Genomic DNA, 16,626 nt, shown 5'->3' with positions numbered 1-16,626 from the left:
TAATGATCTTCTGTAACATCATTTTGCATACAACATTGCGTTGTATGCAAAAAAGTGATTAAATTCAAAATGAATTAAATTAACCACAAAGGAAGAAAAAAAAATCTCCATAGCTTACTCCTTTGTAAGGTTAGCAGGCTGCTGTCCAAAGCTACAACACACCAAAGGTTGTCAAATAATGCCATGGCACTATTGCAGACATGATGGGCTTAATGGCCTACTTCCACACTGTAACAACTCTATAATTACATGTTGTAACACAGATGAAGTAACTGCAAAGTTAACTAAATCATTGTAAGTCACTTTGCTGGTCATGTGTTGGTGTGAATGAAATCATCTAGCCTTAAATCTTGTCCAATTGAATTGGTTGAGTAAAGAGCATTTACTTTTGTGCAGTGTCTGTGATGGCACTCTGGAGCTTAGCAGTATGCTTAAACCAATAGGCACAATTACTTTTAAGGTCCAAAACCTTTATGGTTTCATGAGCACTTGCAGGCCTCATCATTAATCCAAGTAAGGTAATAATAATAACAACAACAATAAAATAAATAATAATACCACCATAGTTTTGGACTGTCAGCAAGGCTCGCTGCAAATCAGCACTTGGCAATGTCACACATGGGCTTTCCTGACTGTCCAGAATTCAAGCATAATGAATGGTAGCACATCAGTGATACAGCAGAACCGCGGCTTGAAGGGGAGCTGCAGTAAAGATACACTCGGCCTGATATAAAAACGGATCTTGGTCAGTGAGTCAAGGAGAAATTCAACACCACATTTATATTCAGTGTTAGCTCCCAGTCAACAGCATCAATTTTTATAGAGAAACAAGTGCTGGAGTGTGACTTCTGCTCACATGCCACATAAAAATGTAAATTAAAACTCAAACCTCTTCATCAGGTTTCAGTTGGTTATCGTTCCCTCCTCAGTGTATAATCTAGATTTATTGAGGAATAACTATGACAAATAAGAGGAGAGATGTCAGTGCCAGAGGTGCTTGGTATGTCAGTATTGGGGCTGCTAGGTGCCAGAACCAGCTGTTAAGTCCTGCATAATACAGATTCTACCCAAAGTGTTCTATATATTGACCCCACACACCACCACCCCCCCCAACAAAAAAATTGTTTAGACAGGAATCCTCTACACCATCAGAGAGGTGCTTCATTGCCTATGCCTGCAGCCCCGATGGAATAGGTGCCAACTTATTACCAAATCTCAGGCAGTTCTGTAGACTCAAAACAAAAAAACTGCGGATGCTGGAAATCCAAAACACAAACAGAATTACCTGGAAAAACTCAGCAGGAAAGTTCTGTCGAAGGGTCATGAGGACTCGAAACGTCAACTCTTTTCTTCTCCGCCGATGCTGCCAGACCTGCTGAGTTTTTCCAGGTAATTCTGTTTTTGGTCTGTAGATTCAACCCCATCAGGAACTAGAGATTACTTCAACGCCATGTCATAAAAGCTAATTACAGACAGCTGACAAAGACATTCATACCAGCAGTCTAAGTGGCATTGAAACCTGACAAGAGAAGGTGGCAGTTTGTATCACAGAATGGCTTGAAGTAGAAGCAATGCAACCTGCCCCACTTGTACCTCAAACTAGTGTCCTTGGGTCTGGCAAAGGAGAAACAACAGTGCACAAGCCGCTGTTTAATAGTTACAAATCACAGGTTCATTCCCACCATCGGCTGGCTGGAGGAAGTTGGACCCTCATCAACATATTTAGTACTGCCCTTGGCATGGGCTCATACATTTATTTAGTTGTGTGTGTTGGGGGTTGGTGGGGGGGGGGGGCGGGGGGGGGGAGAAGAAGATGGGAACGTAATTCAGTTTAGATAACAACCGGTGGCAGCATCAAGAGCTCTCCAAGGCACGTGCAGTATAGATCAGAGACAGTAGTAACTGCCAAATGCCAACAGCAACTACAATAAAACAGTAAGTCAGAAAGGAAAAAAGCAGTTGTAAAGTTTTACCCAAGTTGACGGGGTAGAGATAATTTACAGAATTCAGTTCTCATCTAACAACTTTTCAGATCAATACCCGAATACTGAAATTAGTTTCATTATCTTGGTTAGAATCCACATTTTCACTATTCCATCTATACTTCATACAGTAGCCCCATTTAGAAGTGTGCACAAGATTTATCCAACTGATTTGCCATACAGGAAAAACTTTGAAGCTGGCTTTTTAATATAATCACTAATTGGTGATTAACATTTAAAACGTCTGAATTATCAAGAACACATTTGATGGACACACACTTCTTGTAAAATAAAGTATTTTCTTCCCTCAAGGTCTTTACTAATTAATTACCCAGTCGAAACAACAAACTGTGGGCACAGGCTACATACATGCACATGGTCTATATCCAGGTGCTATAAAGGAGCAGAGGCCATGCTTATGGTTCAGACGGACAAGTCGTCAATGCCGCATCTTGTCATAATGCAATTGAACAATGCCCTGGAAATATTACAGTTTATAGCTTTCATACGAATTGAAAAGTAAAAGAAATGTCCAAAGGTTGGAAGCCTAACAAGGTTTTTAAAAAGAAAAAAATAAGAGGAGTAAGCCATGCCCAGATACCAAGCCCCTGCACCCCTCCCCCCAACCTCTAATCTGTTCCACCATTCAATAAGATGATAGCTGATGTACTTTTTGAATTTCTAACCCGATATTCATATCCCTTGATTCTCATAGTTTACAAACATCTATCAATCTGAGTCTTGAACATACTCAATGACTGAGCATACACCACCCTGTGAGGTAGAGAATTCCAATGATTCTGAGTGAAGAAATTTCTTCCAATCTCAGTCCTAAATGTCTGATCACTTATCCTGATCATGCTCCCTTGTTTTGGAATCCTCAGCCAGGAGAAAACAGCCTCCCAGTACCTACACTGTCAAGCTGTGTTAGAATGTTGTGTTTCAATGAGATCACCTCTCAATCTACTAAACTCGAGAGAATATAAACTCATTCTGCTCAAAGGTACATCTGGGGGGGGGAGGGGGCAGTAAAAAGTGTGTTGCCCAATTCAACAGCTTCTTTCAATACATGATAAGCATAGAGTTGTGAGCATTTTCTGCAGCTACAAAGGTTCTGCTACATAGCACATTCTTCGCTATTTACAAACAAGATGCTCCCCTTGATCCAAAGTTCTGCCCTTGACCTTTGAAATCAAACAGCAGGGGAGAACTGGGACTATAGTCTGGCTTATTTTTAGACTTGTGCTGTGTGGTGGAAATCTTGAAACAGCTAGAAATTGAGTGACCAATGTTCAGGCGGTCGGAGTAAACAACAACCTAATGAAGGTGTTCCTCACAATTCTGAATTCACATTGCTCACAAGCAGTTTCCAAGATGAAAGACATTTGTAAACTACATCCAATTTTGAAGGGAGTACACCCATCTAAGAACTCAGCAATAATCAAAGCAAGAAAATGTTGTGAGCAATTTTCCATTATTACAATCCTGTAGCACTGGATTCTGCCACTAGAGGCTTAGTGCATTGTACAAAAACTAACACTACCGTTAATGGCCAAGCCTGTAGCGCAATCTGACTGTTGATGACCAGCTCAGTCATTTGGATCCTCCTCTCTTATTTTCTTCCCAAAACCCTCTCCTCCTCTGCTCCATCTCTCCCTACCTCAAACTCTCTTCAAACATTACCTCTGGCAACCAAGTCTAATTTGTCTGCAAATCTCTGCTTTGTGTGGAAATCCATTTGCTGCCACACCCCCTAACAAATTGGTAAAGTGCCTCAAGACAATTTGCTACACCTTGGCTCAGTGGTGGTCCAACTGCCTCTGAATCAAAAGGTAACGTGTTCAAGCCCCAACTCAGAGGCACGAGCACACAATGCAAGCCGATACTGACAGCACAGCATGCCCTCAGTATTGTACCACGGGGCATGCCATCTTTCAGGTGAGATGTTAAATGAAATGCCACCCAAATCTGTTCCCATCTTTCCCGGAACTCCATGTCTGAGTCCCTCCAGATTTCCAATGTCACAATAATGAAAACAGCTCTCAAAGTCAAAAATAACATTCGTTGTGGCAGTGATAAAGATAAATTATCCCTGCTCAGCCGTTGATACTATCCTCTTCCTACACCTCTCCACCTTTATCCAGCTGTGTGGGACTGCTTGCACCTGCTTCCATTCTTATCTATCTAATTGTAGCCAAAGTATTACTTGCAATGGCTTCTCTTCCTGCTCTGCATCGTGACCTCTGGTGTCATCCAAGGATCTGCGCTTAGTACCCTCCTACTTCTCATCTACAGGCTGCCCCTTGGCGACATCATCCAAAAGCACAGAGCTAGTTTTTACACGTGTGATGATAACACCCAGCTCAACCTCACCAGCACCTCTCACAATTATCAGACTGCTTATCCGACATCCAGTACTGGATGAACAGAAATTTCCTTCAATTAAATATTGGGAAGGGTGAAGCCATTCTTTCCAGCCCTGCTGCAAACTCCAATCCCGAGCTACCAACTTTAACCATCTCTCTTGCAATCTCCCGGAGATTAAGCCAGTATGTTCCCAACCTTTGGGTCACATTCGATCCCAAGATGAGCTTCTGACCTCACATTCATGCCATTACTAAGACTGCCTATTTCCACCTCCATACGTCATCCTTGTCTCAGCTCACCTGCTGCTAAAACCCTCATTCATGCCTTTGTTACCTCTAGACTCAACTATTCCAAAACATCCTCCCCTCTGTAAACTTGAGGTCACCTAAAACTCTGCTGCCTGTAACTTAACTCACACCAAGTCTCGTTCCCCCATCACCTGTGTTTGCTGACCTACATTAGCTACCAATCAAGCAATATCTCGATTTTAAAATTCTCACCCTTTTTTTCAAATCCCTCCATGGCCTTGCCCTCCCAATCTTTGTAATCTCCTCCCACGCCACAACTCTGAGATACCTGCACTTCTCTAATTCTGGCCTCTTGTACATTCCCGATTATAATGGCTCTACCATTAGTAACCGTGTCCTCAGCTGCCTCAGGCCCAAGCCCTAGAATTTCCTCCTGGCACCTCTCTGTCTTTCTACCTCACTTTCCTCCTTTAAGACACTCCTACTTACCTACCTCCAACCTTCCCCTTTGACCAAGCTTTTGATCATCTGGCCTAATATATCATGAATGCGGTTCAGTGCTATATTTTGTTTTATTATACTCATGAGAAGCAAATTGGGATGTGTCGTTACATTAAAGGCACAATGTAAATTTAGGTAGTTGTTGTTGCTGTTAAACAGATCCCATCAGCCCTCTGAGAATCTTCTCAGGTGAACATAAAAGAACACGTAGTACTATTTCAAAGAACAGGAAGTTCTCTCCAGTGTGCTGGAAAATATTTATCCCTCAACCAACATGACCAAAACATTATCTGGTCATATGTCTACGCTGCGTTTTTTTTGGAAGATCTCACCCATGCCAAATTGGGTGCCATGTTTCTCTAAATTACAATAATGACCACAATCCAGAAGTAATTAACTTGCTGTGGGATGTCTTGAAGTTGTGAAAGGCACGACGTAAGTGCAGGTTTTATTCTCTTCTTTATGTTTAAAGGGTGTTATTGGCTGCCGGTGTTGATCCCAATTGTCTCTTCTCCCAACATCCACTTGCAGCAGGGATTCCTAGAAAGCAAGCAGGAACATGAACCTGGCCAATTTTCCCTTACTGATCCAGAGGCACTAAGGATACTTGGAGCACCATTACTAGCATTTCAGCTGAGCTCAGTTAATTCAGTACAGTCCAAGGATCAAGTCTAGAAATTCCCCAGTCCATATGGCTAAGATACTCAACATTGACTCGTAAGACAAGCTAGTGCACTGGAATTTTACACTCTGCTATCGCTTACTGTAGCATTAAAGAAACAGGCAGTACACTACATACATTTTAATTAGCCAAAAAGGAAATATTCTTATATAACAAAGCAAGTTAAGTCAAAGCTGTGCACCAAACATGATGAGGCAGCTGTTCAGAAACTTAGAACTCATTTGTCCCAACAGGTCGTATGTTTTTCCTGGATGATGAATACTGTATCATCACCATCTCATACTATTAAATCTCTCACCTTGGTGACGCCCATTCCAGTGAACCTTGCCTCCAGCAGCTCCTGTCGCCGTGGATCCAGACTGTGCAATTCTTCCATCATTTCTACTGGAAAAGAAAGAGTACAAAATTCAGATGACTCTCAGATGTGCTCCATTGTGAAACTCAACTGTGTTAATAGGAAAGTGCAAATAAAGGCAAAATGTCATCCTGCTTAGGCCCGTGTCTGCCCAGATAAGAAGTTTCCAACCTCTTATCATACTGGAACTCTTTCGAGTACAAACCCGTTTCCATCTGTTTCAGATGAAGTTATATTGGTTTCATAGTTTGCCATTGTGAGATTTGAACTCTTGATCTTGGGGTTACAAACCCAGTACCATAACCACTTGGCTATTTAGGCCAAGCCCTCTTATCATACTGGAGGGGAACTAGATGATAGAATGTAAGGAATAAACATTGGAGTAAAAACCTCATGCAAGTCCTCACTTTCCATCTACAAAATCTAATTTCCTGCTGTCAACTTCTCACATTATAAATTCCTATGTTCATTTTTGTAATGTAATGCAAATTGCCTATGTAAACTTGTCACACTGTAACAATCTTCACACCAATTCTGGGGCACCGATATCTCACTTTTGCATCTCCTAGTTCCTCAGCCAACACTGCAGAAACTCCAATGCTCTAATTAACCACTTCCTTGCTTCCAAATTTTTCTCAAGTTTTGCAAATTAGCTATAAACAGTATTTTACAAAATAGGATCAAAACTCATGACTACAATTGGAAATGAATTATGTCTGTGCACACTAATGTCAATTATATCCTTTCAGCCAATGACCACACATGACTTTGATTACCCCATGTGCAATATCACAGGGGCTTTGTTTTTCTTGGGGGATGGGCAAACCGCAGGGTGAAGAGAAAAAGAGCTGAGTAAAAAGACTGGCCTGAAACAATCCATAGTCTTGAAACACCAGGACAGGGGCCTTGAAGCTGCTGTATTAATGAACAACTGACTCAACATCACACTGATTCAAGAGTACCAGGCCATCTCCAATGATGGACTCTCACATCATCCAATCAGAAACTGCAGCACTGTCCTATCATCTGAATCAGAGGTTTTACCAATAAATGTTTGGTATTGTTTCGGCTTTGGCTCCTGGTTCCAGGAAATCAAGTAGTTCGTGCACAGACAGGATGTTCAAGCAATAATTAGTTGGCACAAGCCAGTACAGCAACATAAATTGCCATAAATCTGACATTACCGTCTGTACCAGTCGCTGAGCTGGAAGCTGATAGGTCTGATTATTGGAGAGCAAAGGTACAGCCTACTTAGAATCATGATTTAATCAATTAGGAATGGGCAATATAGCTGTCCTAGCCAGTGACACTCACATCCCATGAATGAATAAAAAAATGAGAATAGTACAGCAGAGAAGGTGATGACCATTCATTTATCGAGCCTATGCCAGCTATTTCGAAGAGTTACTTCCACTGTCCCAGCTCTTTCCTCCATTGCTGCAATTTTTTCTCCTTCAAGTATTTAGCCACTTCCCTTCAGGTGACTATTGAATCTGTACCCTATCAGGCAGTGCATCCCAAATCCCACAGGATCACAGAGTGCAGAAGAGGCCTTTTGGCCCATCGAGTCTGCACCGACATATGAGAAACACCTGACCTACCTACCTAATCCCAATTACCAGAACTTGGCTCATGGCACATCATAACATTCAAGGCTAAGTGCTCATCCAGGTACTTTTTAAAGGGTGTGAGGCAACCCACCTCCACTAACCTCCCAGGCAGTGCATTCCAGACCGTCATCACCCTCTGGGTAAAAAAGTTTTCCTCACATTCCCCCTAAACCTCCTGCCCCTCACCTTGAACTTATGTCCCCTCGTGACTGACCCTTCAACTAAGGGGAACAGCTGCTCCCTATCCACCCTGTCCATGTCCCTCATAATCTTGTACACCTCAATCAGGTCACCCCTCAGTCTTCTCTACTCCAACGAAAACAACCCAAGTCTACCCAACCTCTCTTCATAACTTAAATGTTTCATCTCAGGCAACTTCGTGGTGAATCTCCTCTGCACCCCCTCCAGTGCAATCACATCCTTCCTATAATGTGGCGACCAGAACTGCACACAGTACTCCAGCTGTGGCCTCACCAAGGTTCTATACAACTCCAACATGATCTCCCTACTTTTGTAATTTATGCCTCGATTGATAAAGGCAAGTGTCCCATATGCCTTTTTCACCACCCCACTAACATGTCCCACCGCCTTCAGAGATCTATGGACACACACGCCAAGGTTCCTTGTCCTTTTGTTCCTCAAAACTTCCTAGTGTCATGTCTTTCATTGAATAATTCCTTGTCAAATTGCTCCTTCCAAAAAGTGTATCACCTCACACTTTTCAGGGTTAAATTCTATCTGCCATTTATCTGCCCATTTGACCATCCCATCTATATCTTCCTGTAGCCCAAGACACTCAACCTCACCGTTAACCACCCAGCCAATCTTTGTGTCATCCGCAAACTTACTAATCTTACCCCCCATATAGTCATCTGTTGTTTATATAAATGACAAATAATAGGGGACCCAGCACAGATCCCTGTGGTACGCCACTGGACACTGGCTTCCTGCCACTAAAGCATCCTTCTGTCATCACCCTCTGTCTCCTACAACTAAGCCAATTTTGAATCTACCTTATCAAATTACCCTGTATCCCATGTGCATTTGCCCTCTTTATAAGTCTCCCATGTGGGACCTTGTCAAAGGCTTTGCAGAAATCCATATAAACTACATTAACTGCCTCATCTACACATCTAGTCACCTCCTCAAAAAATTCAATCAAATTTGTTAGGCATGACTTCCCTCTGACAAAGCCATGCTGACTATCCATGATCAAACCTGGCCTCTCCAAGATTCTCTCCTTCAGAATTTTCTCCAATAGTTTCCCTACCACTGATGTGAGACTCATTGGCCTGTAATTCCCTGGCTTATCTCTACAACCCTTCTTAAATAGCAGAACCACATTAGCTGTTCTCCAGTCCTCTGGCACCTCCCCCGTGGCCAGAGAGGAATTAAAAGTTTGGGTTAGAGCCCCTGCAATCTCCTCCCTTGCCTCCCTCAGCAGTCTGGGACACAAATCATCCAGCCCTGGAGATTTGTCCACTTTTAAGCCTGCCAACACCTCCAATACTCTGTCACTCCCTATATCAATTTGCTCAAGAACCTTGCAGTCTTTCTCCCAGAGTTCAATACCTTCATCCTCATTCTCTTGGGTGAAGACGGATGTGAAGTATTCGTTCAACACGCTAGCGATGTCCTCTGACTCTACCCATAGATTGCCCCCTTGGTCCTCTTCCCATTGATATACTTATAGAATATCTTGGGGTTTTCCCAACTTTTACCAGCCAGAGCTTTCTCATATACCCTCTTTGCTCTCCTTCATTGCTTTCTTAAGCTCCACCCTGCACTTTCTGTACTTCACTAATGCCTCCACTGATTTGCTTCCCTTGTTCCTGCTAAAAGCCTCTTTTCCTTCTCATCATATCCTGAATATTTCTGGTCATCCATGGTTCTCTGGGCTAGTTACTCCTTCCTATCACCCTAGAGGGAACATGTTGAGCCTGTACCCTCCCCATTTCCTTTTTGAACACCCCACCCCCCCAACCCCCACTGTTCCTCAGTAGATTTCTCCAAAAATAGCTGTTCCCAGTCTACCTTGGCCAGATCCTGGCTTATTTTACTAAAATCCGCTCTCCCCCCAACCCAAAACATTTTTTTGCAACCACTTTTTATGTAAAAATGTTTTTTCTCATCTCATTCTTTTGCCATTCACCTCAATTATTATTCCTAATTTAACAAATGAAAATATACCTGCAGGTGCTAGATGAACCTCATAACTACAATTAAGATTTGGATTAAAAGGGCAGAAGTCCTGCTTCAGGCAAAGCTAAATTATGAAGGCAAAAATACTTTAAAGCAGTAACCCCATCTGCCAATACAAAGATTTAGCTGTAGCATGAACTGCCTCATACTTTGAGTTTAAATAAGGTCAACATCTAAAACTTAATCCTGAAACATATCTCCACTCCTTTGTTGTCACCAGATCAAAATTCAGGAACACTCCAACGCGTTCGATTTGTGTCAAATTCCTGGAACTCCCTCACTAACAGCGCTGTGGATGCACTTTCATCCAATGGACTGCAATGTTCAAGATGGCTGCTCAGCACCACCTTCTCAAGAGCAATTAAGGATGGGCAATAAATGATGGTCTTGCCGTTGATGCCCACATCCCATGAATAAAAACACACACCCGAGATCGGAGCATCACAATAGCCATGAAATAAGTGATTTAGATCTTCAGTGTAGTACTGTACTACAAAAGTGCTGCATTATTGAAGGTGCTGTCTTTTGGATAAGGCCTTGAGAACAACCCCAAACTGAGCTCATTTCACATTTCAGATGGGCATAAAAATCTCCTACAGCACTATCTGAGCCGTAGTTTTCCCAGTGCCTTGACCAACATTTATTCCTCAACTATCACTAAAAACAGATTATATCACTCATCACATGGCTGAGTATGCATGGTCTACAAACTTGAAAAGTGCATGATTTTCCATGAAGCACTTTGGGACATTCTGAAGTCTGAAAGGGATAATCTTTCCATCTAACATATGCCATGCTGCCTCTGTATATCTCAGTTCTTTTTTAGGTAAATCCAGAGAGGAAGATAAGCTTCAGGTGAAAGTGCACCATCCATCATTTGACAGTGTAGAAGAAACCCCAAATCACATCTTCACAAAATGGCTGCAGATAATGCAAATTACATGCACAAGCACAAGTTTTCAAGCAGTAAATGATCAAGGAGCTTCCTCCTAAGTGTCAGCCTTTCCTTATTTTAATAAATTATGAACATAGAAAAATTTTAATTCTACCAGATGAGTTTATCACATTGTTTGCGTTCCTTCACTTTTTCTGTTTCTAAGCAGTTTCTCATCAGCATGGCTGACACTTAATCGCCTATTTATGTCTCCTGTGTTGCTGTTCCAACGCATCACAGAAAATATCACTGGATTCAGGTTTAAAGCCTGTTTTTCCCCGCCTCCCCATTTTAATCATCCAGATGAATTTAGGGGTTGTTCATTGATGCCGTATCCAAATTGCTTAAAAGAGACCATATAGAAATCTGGGAGAAACAAACAGGTGATTAGTGCTAATAAGAAATAGCGAGTGGAACACGAGGGAAGAAAAAAAAAGACAGTGAGCACAGAATTAAGTGAAAAGAATTGCATAACTTGAGGAATTCTGGTAGCACCTGCCCACCCAGCAGAGTTACCTTCTTAGCCCAAAGAGTTGTTTTGAATTATGGATATGTGACCATTCTGAAGATAGCACCGTAGCAAGCAAGCACACACATCAGTTCATTGGGCAACATTAGTAGGCAACTTTTTGTGATGGAGACTGTGGAGTACCAAGGTCTGAACCAAACTGTTTGCAACCAAGGCAATGGTAGAATAAATTGTGGCTTATCCAAGATTTGATTTTGGACAAGTAGCCTGACAATAGAATGGACAGGGTCAAGATAGGTGCCGTCAGTTGAATGCTGATCCCATGCTTTTGTAATTCATTCAAGAGATGTGGGTTTTGCTGATAAGACCCACGTTTATTGTTTATGCCAAGATATTCTGAGATGGTGGTGGTGGTGGGCCTTCTTGAACCCTTGCAGTATTTTGATGCAAGTGAGTGGCTTACGCGACTACTTCAGAAGTCAACCATATTGATAGGGGACTGGAATCACTTACAGAGCAGACAAGGTAAGAAAGACAGGTTTCCTCCCTCCACAAAAAGGGACATTAATGAACCAGTTAAGTTTGTACAATATTCTGACAGCTTCATGGTCTCACTGACTGATACCAACTTTTTTAAAAATTCCAGATTTTAATTCAAATTGTCAAGTTTTCAGGGTGGATTTGAACCCATTTCCTGAGTTATTAGACCAATAACATAACCACAACATTACCAGTAGAAGAAAAGGTTAGCTGTGAGGGGATGATCTCTTAACCACATTAAAAGCTCCAAAGATGCTGACAAGCATTAATGTCTCATAATCACAGTCACAGAATACCTTTTGGCAAAGAGGTGGAGCTAACGGAAATTGGGATTTAAGACTGGGGCAGGGAACCCATGAAAGATGTTTGGGTTAGTGGACAAGGTAGGTGTGGAGCAACTGAATGGATAACATTTTTTGGTGACAGAGGAGAGGCCAGTAGAATTTGATGATGGTACACAAGATCTGGTGACGGATCACCAAGTCAGTTTATGTGCCAGATGCGTTCAAGTCTGTGACCTTCAGATATCAGAGTGAAGATTAAGGCCATACAAAGGGAAAATGAGCAAGATGGGAGACAGTGAAAAGGTGTTACATAGAATCTACAAAACAGGTCAGCCAACCAGTTGGTCTATGTCTGTGTTTAGTATACTCCGCACCTCCCATCGCTCCCATATCTGTCATCTATACACAAAGCCTCCCCATACATGTGTCAATACTTTTTGCTTCAATCACTCCATCTAACAGAGAGTTCCACATTATCACCAGTCCCTCCATAAATAATTTTCTGTAGTGGATATCTTATAATTATGGCTTCTTGGTCTAATCTCACAATTTGAAAGAGCTTCTTGAATCTATAATCTGCTGAATCCACTCATAATTTAGAATGAATTTCTTTCGAATAGTGAAAATATGGAACTTCACAGGTCGGAATACACTTATCAATTTCAGACTCCAGGCCAGACAGGCTTTCAAAAGAATAAAACAAAATTTGTTTGTCACTACAATAAGTGATGTGCAAGGGACCAGTCTTAGATGCAACATTTTCTATATAATCTGGTCTATAGTGCATGCCCCTTACACAGTACCAGATGCAAAACAATCTTGCAAAAAAAAGCTAGTCATTAATCTGGAATCTACAATTTACAAGTCATTACAATTCCCCGCTGACTAACTTCAGGATGTTACAAGCAGCTACAATTACTTGGGTTTGTCTAATTAGACCACTTTCCCCACAGGAATCACCTGAGCAGTGGTCTTTAAAAAAACAGTTTAGGTTAAGTAGTTAATCGTCACATCTGTGCTCCAGGCAACACGTGAGCAATGCCACTGGAGATCCACTGGTGCAATCAAAATCATCTTCAGTGACAGCAAACCAATGATAGCAAAAGGAAGTGATTACAATCATCTGTAACAATCCCACACGTTCCTATCTCACTTGCTTTTGGATCTTTTCCTCTCAACCTTATTGGTTTGGTACATCACTAAAACATTCAGATTCCTCCTGTTTTATTTATTTCATTATTCACCTTTACTCCGTCTCAATCCATCAATACAATGGTGGAACATGTTGTTACTTCTCTTTGTGTTACCAAGACTGTACCCACACCCGGAATTCAAATGCCTGTGTAGTATATAATCCCTCTATCAGAGAATGAACATGGCACCAGATTAAAATCCATCTCCACTCAAATCGACAGCCCAAGCTTGTCAAATGGAAAGTTAACACTTCAAATCTTCCAATGCCCTCAATTTTCTCCCTTCCTCCTCTTTGAAAGTGATCATTCAGCCTTGGCTATTCTGCAACAAATCTAGTCCATAAAGTGCCAGCATAATCTTTGCTCTGCTTCACCAGTATCCACACAACCTGTGGAAGTGCTCTCTAGTTATCCAGAACAGAAATCCAAGTGTGTACCCTCCTCAATAGCCCAGTAGACCAAAGTCAACAGAAACACTTTCACAACAGAGAAGATGATCAGTTAATTCAAGTACAGAACAGACATTGTGTACAACATTGGCCTGTTTTTGGCAACTTGTTCAGAAGAGCACTGTGAAACACCAGTTAAATACACAGTAAACCTTCAGAAAGTGATCTTCTCTATACCTCCTGCTTCTGGTGAGACTTAGCTTCAAAATCATATTTGCACTAAAGCAAACACTGAAATTGAGTAACAACAAAAAGCCGAAAGCCCTGTATACACCGAGAAAACACGGATTACAAACTGAAATTGCTGGACTCAGCTTTGCGTCTAGCAAGACAAAACAGTAATTGATCACCACCCAGTTACTTTCTGATGTTATTAACTCAATAGCCTCCCCATGACAAACTTCCTTGATTTACAGCCAGAATGTTAGCTAGCTCTTGTTAAAAAAACTACCAAAATAAAAGTTATAAAACTGTTCAGCAGTGTCAAAAATTACAAAATGCAACAGAAAAACATTGGTACGGTTTAATAAATTGCTTGTCCCTAATTTGTTCTTGGGGTGTGAGCGAAGCTGGCAAGGCCAACATTTATTGCCCTTCCCTAATTGCCTTTGAAAGAGGTGGTGATAAGCCAGTATTGCCAATAAAGAAAAAAATAGAACTCTTGTACACAGACTCCTCCATGAACCAGTTAACATTACAATATACGAAGAATAGCCTTTTGATTTAGTCAGATAGCTAAACAGTGACCATAAATAGCAATTCATTTATCAGTTAACTTACTGCACTTTACACATCTTAATCCACTTGGATGCCAACTCCCCTCCCAGGCCTTTACAGAAGCTCACTTCTACTCTTTAAACTCACACTTTGCCTCACTTCTTTTACTATGGCCTAGATTGTACTGGAGCAGGGAGTCTCTTGGCATGCACTGTTAGGAGTTAGTCGTGCACATTTAGGTTTTTAAAAAAATCTGTCCACGAGGTTGCTGGAAGTGTGAGCCAGCAAGTGTGAGGACAACAGGGACAAACATGTATCTTTTTAACCCAATGAGATTAAAAATTAACAAACAATAGAGGAGGGGTGGAAAAGGAGCTTCAATGAGATTGGATGAATTCAATGTCAATTCAAATACAGGAAGAGGAATGAAAGGGAAATAAAAACTGAATTGAGTGAGAAGGAAGAGGGAGAAAAAGAAAGAAGCAAATGTAAAAAATTTAAATATCCATCAAATCACAACCTGAAGGAATACACTTTCAGGGCCAGAGAGGCTGATTGGCAATTAATGATTATCAAGCTTTTAAAAAGGATATGAACACTGTTAATTACTAAATTTAATTTCCTGTGCTGAGTTTAATTCATGTGCAAGTGCAACAATTTAATAAAAATCATTGGGAGATTATGGGTGAGGTGCTATTATTACAAACAATGGCAGAGCCGTGCAAATTATCCAGCAACTGTGGCAATTCATGGATTATTCCTTCCTCACTTCAAACTGCTGGCTGATTTACACTTTACTTACAGCATGTGTCATTTAGATACCATTAATTTTTTCGAAAAATCTTGACCGTTACAAGGTCTGCATTTGCTTGAGAAAGGTTTGTAGGCAATGCTCTGAAGCACGCAACATTTCACAAGAGAAATTCTCACTGCACATCACCAAGCATGCAACTCTGCTTTCCCTTCCCCTAAAATTTAGAGGCATAAATTGGCATCTCCAGACATTAAGCACACAGAGATAATCTCTGATCCAAGTGTTTACATTGCACAAAGGAATTTTGAATTGGTTACAACTGATTTTTATCTTTGTTCAGGCATTCCTTTAATTCCTGTTGTGGGGTTGCTTTTGGTATATTAGAGCAGCATTTTACTTAATAAATCAATGGATTTAAACAGTACCATATCAAGCCAGCATAACATCCAAAAGCCCTTTGAATTGTGAACTACATTCGCAGTACAAGAACATTCGATATTTTTATTATTGTGCAGTTGCTGCATTTACTTTGTGATTATTGTGGTCATTTTGATCTCAATACAAAAGATAAATTGGGAAGAAGTGTAAAATGTGGAGGGCTCCAAGACTTATTATTAATTTACCAGTCTCACTCAATGATATAGAACATGTCAGATGTGCCATCCAGGAATAAACTTGGATTCTCAGTGCTTTATGTAACTTAGTTTGTAAACGTAATGTCCAGGGGCATTCTCCAGGAAAAAAAATCTCAGGTGGGAAAGCATCTGCGAAACAACCAAAACTTTATGTATTTCTCCTTTACATACTGGCCAACCCAAATTAGGAAAACTGTCCACAGTGAACAGCAGAAAGGGCACCCATATTTTATCTTTGCTGCAACGTTGAATTTGAATAGAGCCTTATGAAAAAGGCCAATACCAACTCCAAGAAAAAACAAAAAAAGGACAAATTACGACGTCATGCTGTGTAGACTAGGTTTGTATTCCTTTGAGCATAGGAGTTGAAGGGGTGAACTAATTAAGGTATTTAGAATTGAAGGATTTGATAGGGTAGATAGAGAGTAGCTATTTCTTCTAGGTCAAGGTCATGGTTTACTAGGCAGAGGTTTTCTCTGCACTTCAGAGACTTGGACAACCTACAGCAGGCACCTCAAAGCACTGGAGAAGTACCACTAGCAGTGCCTTCGCAAGATCCTCCAAATCCAGTGGCAAGAAAGGTGCTCCAATGGTAGCATCCGCTCCCAAACCAACTTGCCCAGCAGAGGCTTTATCACTCAAAACCAGCTTCACTGGGTGGGTCAGGTCGTTTGTATGCCTGACACCAGAAGCCCAAAGCAAGG

At 41.2% G+C, this 16,626-nt stretch overlaps 1 protein-coding gene across 5 annotated transcripts in view; it reads right to left on the bottom strand.

Annotated features, from left to right (window-relative positions):
- Window positions 1-16,626, bottom strand: part of tlk2 (tousled-like kinase 2) — a 153,131-nt gene that overhangs the window by 108,618 nt on the left and 27,887 nt on the right. For 2 of the 5 annotated variants that reach the window (XM_041173335.1, XM_041173337.1), the window contains exons 2-3: window positions 6,079-6,164; window positions 5,501-5,638 (exon numbers count right to left, since the gene is read on the bottom strand). In XM_041173335.1, the coding sequence (XP_041029269.1) occupies window positions 5,501-5,638; window positions 6,079-6,159 (219 nt within the window). In that variant the 5' untranslated portion in view covers window positions 6,160-6,164. The remainder of the gene's footprint in view (window positions 1-5,500; window positions 5,639-6,078; window positions 6,165-16,626) is intronic. The other 3 variants (XM_041173336.1, XM_041173338.1, XM_041173339.1) reach the window with 3 other exon arrangements.

The sequence above is a fragment of the Carcharodon carcharias genome, chromosome 23 (assembly GCF_017639515.1).
Source record: "Carcharodon carcharias isolate sCarCar2 chromosome 23, sCarCar2.pri, whole genome shotgun sequence".
Classification (NCBI taxonomy): Eukaryota; Metazoa; Chordata; class Chondrichthyes; order Lamniformes; family Lamnidae; genus Carcharodon; species Carcharodon carcharias.
Note: the sequence above shows the minus strand (reverse complement) of the source record. Positions and strands in the feature narration are given on the sequence as shown.